General features: G+C 40.3%; 1 protein-coding gene across 1 annotated transcript in view; it reads left to right on the top strand.

The window, feature by feature from the left end:
• Nucleotides 1–2,533: 2,533 nt before the first annotated feature.
• The window catches only part of PHALS_03834 (uncharacterized protein), a gene marked incomplete at both ends in the record, with an annotated part of 1,104 nt that continues 69 nt past the window's right edge, over nucleotides 2,534–3,568 (top strand). Inside the window, one exon of the mRNA XM_024718125.1 lies at nucleotides 2,534–3,568. This exon is cut by the window's right edge and continues 69 nt beyond it. Coding sequence (XP_024583554.1) covers nucleotides 2,534–3,568 — 1,035 coding nt within the window.

Raw genomic sequence — 3,568 nt, 5'->3', positions numbered from 1 at the left:
TACTTTGGACGCGCGCAATGCTCAAGGACATGGGTCAAGAACAAGTGGGAGGTACGCAACTATGGAAAGACAATTAAGGTGTGATAGCTTTGGCAAACAATGCGGGCTACCACGCTCGTACAAAGCACGTGGACATTCGATATCACTTTATTCGAGGGAATGTTCAGCATGGGTAACTCAAGATTGGCTACATCGATACGAAGAGTCAGCTTGCAGATATGCTTATCAAGGCATTTGGGACCAAGATGCTCAAGTTTCTGCGAGAGGCAACAGGCCCAAGACCAAGTCACCAAAGCACACTCAACATTAACGGTGAGTGGGAGTGTTAATTTTACACCGCTGAATGCATGTGGATGACGTCACGAGGAATACGATCATGTTTGCAATTACTGTCTTTGTTACGGATGCTGATTACGCATTTAATGGTAGTCATTCGTTGGTCTAATTTTTTATATAGTTACATTAAGAAGCTTTAAGATAGATCTAGGAAGACAGGCTTAGAGGTAGCACAGAGTAGTGAAGTCAGGACCTAAATATATTCACTTCGGTTTTTGCCATCTTCTCAACAATTTACGAAGTGTGAACCGAGCACATTACACCAAAATCATCAAGGAGCTTCGGTGCATCAGAGCTTGATAAACTCAAGATAATGGACTAAAGCGAGCTATGTTGTGTAGAATGGTGAGACAACATCCAACTCCTCGATGAGCGGCATTTAAAGTCTGCTTGTAATAAAAAAGGTGTAACTTTAGCGTATCTACTGCAAACTCTCTCGGGAACATTTTGTGTATAAAAATTATAATTCAGAAGAAATTGACATAAACTTTGACATATTTCTATATGATATGAGATTTTTACTTTTCTTTTCTTACATAAAAGCAAGTAGCATGCCTTTTGATAGTTTGTGTGTTTGTTGACCAATATGCTTTTCTCTTGATTTCAGAATGTGCGTAGATCATTTTTTCTTGAATTCAATTTCTGTTGGTTTTAGTAATGGGATAGGTCTGCACTCCAGGATTTGTTGATTAGTTTGCACGATCCCGTGTCTAAGTCCTGACCAATAATCATAGCCTCATTAGTTGAGTCAATATAATGAAAGAAGATGATTACACATACAAGCCGTAAGACATACCTTTATTAAACTCTTCCTATCTGGAAAAAGTACAAGTCATACTATCGCGTTGCAAGTAGCTAAATTACGTATCAAGGTTGCTTAAAATGTTGCTCAGTCAAGCGTAACATTTGACTGGGTCGCTACATTACCAGTGGTGGATCGAAGCAACAAAAGACACTTGTAACACGGCTGAACTGTGGTATCACAGCAACCGAAAGATGATAGAACTTCATTTTAGCAACTTAATAGACTGATTCTCAACAGCAGGCTAGACAGCCCACAACGCAAAGTCACAGATCAAAGAATCTCACGTATAAAATATTGACAAAAATGCTAATTAATTTTGGAGCTTGTGTTTCCAAGTTTGTAAGTTCCGTCTGGTCGAAGATCTGATTTGAAATCACGATCCTACCCGTCCATGGCATTCTGACGTCACTGTCTCGCCACGTTTCTACTTAGGATAAAAATGATTTTTTTATTAGTCCATGAGATACCAGAAATTAGCCCCTAAGCCTAAGAGAGCATCTATTTCTTCTGATTCCTGCACTTAGCTTTTTTTAAATATTTTTGATTAGCTGCTATGTCGAAAGATCAGATTGGAAGTAACAGCAGCGATGACAGCTGCGCTGGGTCCAAGTGATCAGCTTAAAAGTAGCCAACGAACGTCCTTTCCTGGTAGTAAAGATGGTATCAGCCCTTCTCTTGAATGGATGGGGTTCTTTTGATCGCTACTAAAAGCTTTTTATAAATACCTGCTATGTCAAAAGACCACCTTAAAGGAAGCTTACCAATGTTTTCTCCCTGGCAGCAGGTACTTGCCCCTTCCTTTTATCTTTGGGCTCCTCATTTCCTTGTTATCGCTTCACTCAGCTTAACACCTTAGTCTCAAGCTTCTTCAACGCATGTCCACTGCTCTCAGAGCTAATTTTGCGACAGACAATTATCTATGACCTTTTAGCCTTTCAGAAGAAGCCTCCTTAATTTATCCTAGAATTATGCTTTAGAGCACCCGTAATTCTGCGTTAAGACAGACCCATTTTAGACTGTTTACCTGTCGATTTAGCTAAATATAGGACGGCTATCCTCCACAATTGTTAATTACTAATTCTGCCTACTTAAATTGTTTGAGATTTTTTGCTATAAACTAATACATACAAAATTTGCTTCAAATACCGGGCTAGGATACCGGTAAATCCTATTAATCACATTTTCAAAAAGCTATCAGCCAACAATGTACCAGTTTCTCGCTCTGCTTACTATCATCACTCGGTCTGCAGGTGCAGAAGATTATCCGCTGCCAGTATCAAACTTACAAATGATACTAGTCAATATCCACCGCAGGATCTCGCTCACATAAGAGTCAACACGTCTTTAACTCATGAAATTGCGATCAAAAGAAGCACTACAGACGAGGAGAAAATGTTGGATCTCCGTGGTGTCAAGAAAATAATTTCTCGAGGATCACTTTCGAAGATGTTAGAAGCGTGGAATAAGATTGTGGATGTTAGGAAATGGAAGGATCATTCAGCGCGCTGGGACACTGGGATGATCAAAGATAAGGGAATTCCAAGTAGTGAAGAAACATCAAATCAGGTTCAAGACAGAAAGATTGACAAGATTATGCTGGCTATAAATGCACTGCCAACGTTCAGTAGAGCGCTGAAGCTATCTAATCGGGCTCGCGGTCCTTCCGGCTTGAACGTCCCCTTCTACTCGGGAAATGACTTCAAATACCAACAAACTGTGCTTGTCGAGACAGTGCTTAAATGGAGAGACGACAAATTTGACTTCACTGCATCGACCTCTCCGATATATCAGTATCATTTCTTGAAGAGTTGCTGGCTTTACAGAGTTAACCCATCCATAATTGAGATATTGCTGAGAGACAAAAATGGATTACTTGACGATATACATCTGGCAATGGTGGTGGAATATTTTGTACAATACAATAAAGCAGCTTCTGCTGGATTGATACCTGGACATTCATTACCCCAGTTTCTGTTGGAAGAGAGCGAATCGACTTTGTTTTTTAATCTATTGCCCATCCTTGATCTTAAGTTGCCTACACGCCGACCATTGATCTTTGACAAAATCTGGGAAACCGAGTTCGAAAGTCTGCGAGAGGAAACGCCTCGTCAACTCTATGAAGCATTCCCGCACATGTATCCTGACAAACCGACTGATGACAGCTTTATTCTAACTTTTATGCCAATGTACGTCGGTTTTTGTGAATATACTGCAGCATTCCGACATGGATCGGACAAGTACGGAATGGAAACACTACAAAGTTTTTACAGTGAGTCTGATTTGGTGAACTCTATCATTCCTACATTGCTCAACGATAATGATCAGTCAAAAGCTACCGCCGAACGACTCATTATTGGTCTTGTATCTTCTCTTTCGCAAGACAATACACATCCGGCTTATGTTCAGAAGATTCTCACGCGAACTGCC

The sequence above is a fragment of the Plasmopara halstedii genome, assembly GCF_900000015.1.
Source record: "Plasmopara halstedii genome assembly, contig: Scaffold_2386, whole genome shotgun sequence".
NCBI classification, from domain to species: domain Eukaryota; phylum Oomycota; class Peronosporomycetes; order Peronosporales; family Peronosporaceae; genus Plasmopara; species Plasmopara halstedii.
This window is presented reverse-complemented; position numbering and strand designations above follow the sequence as displayed.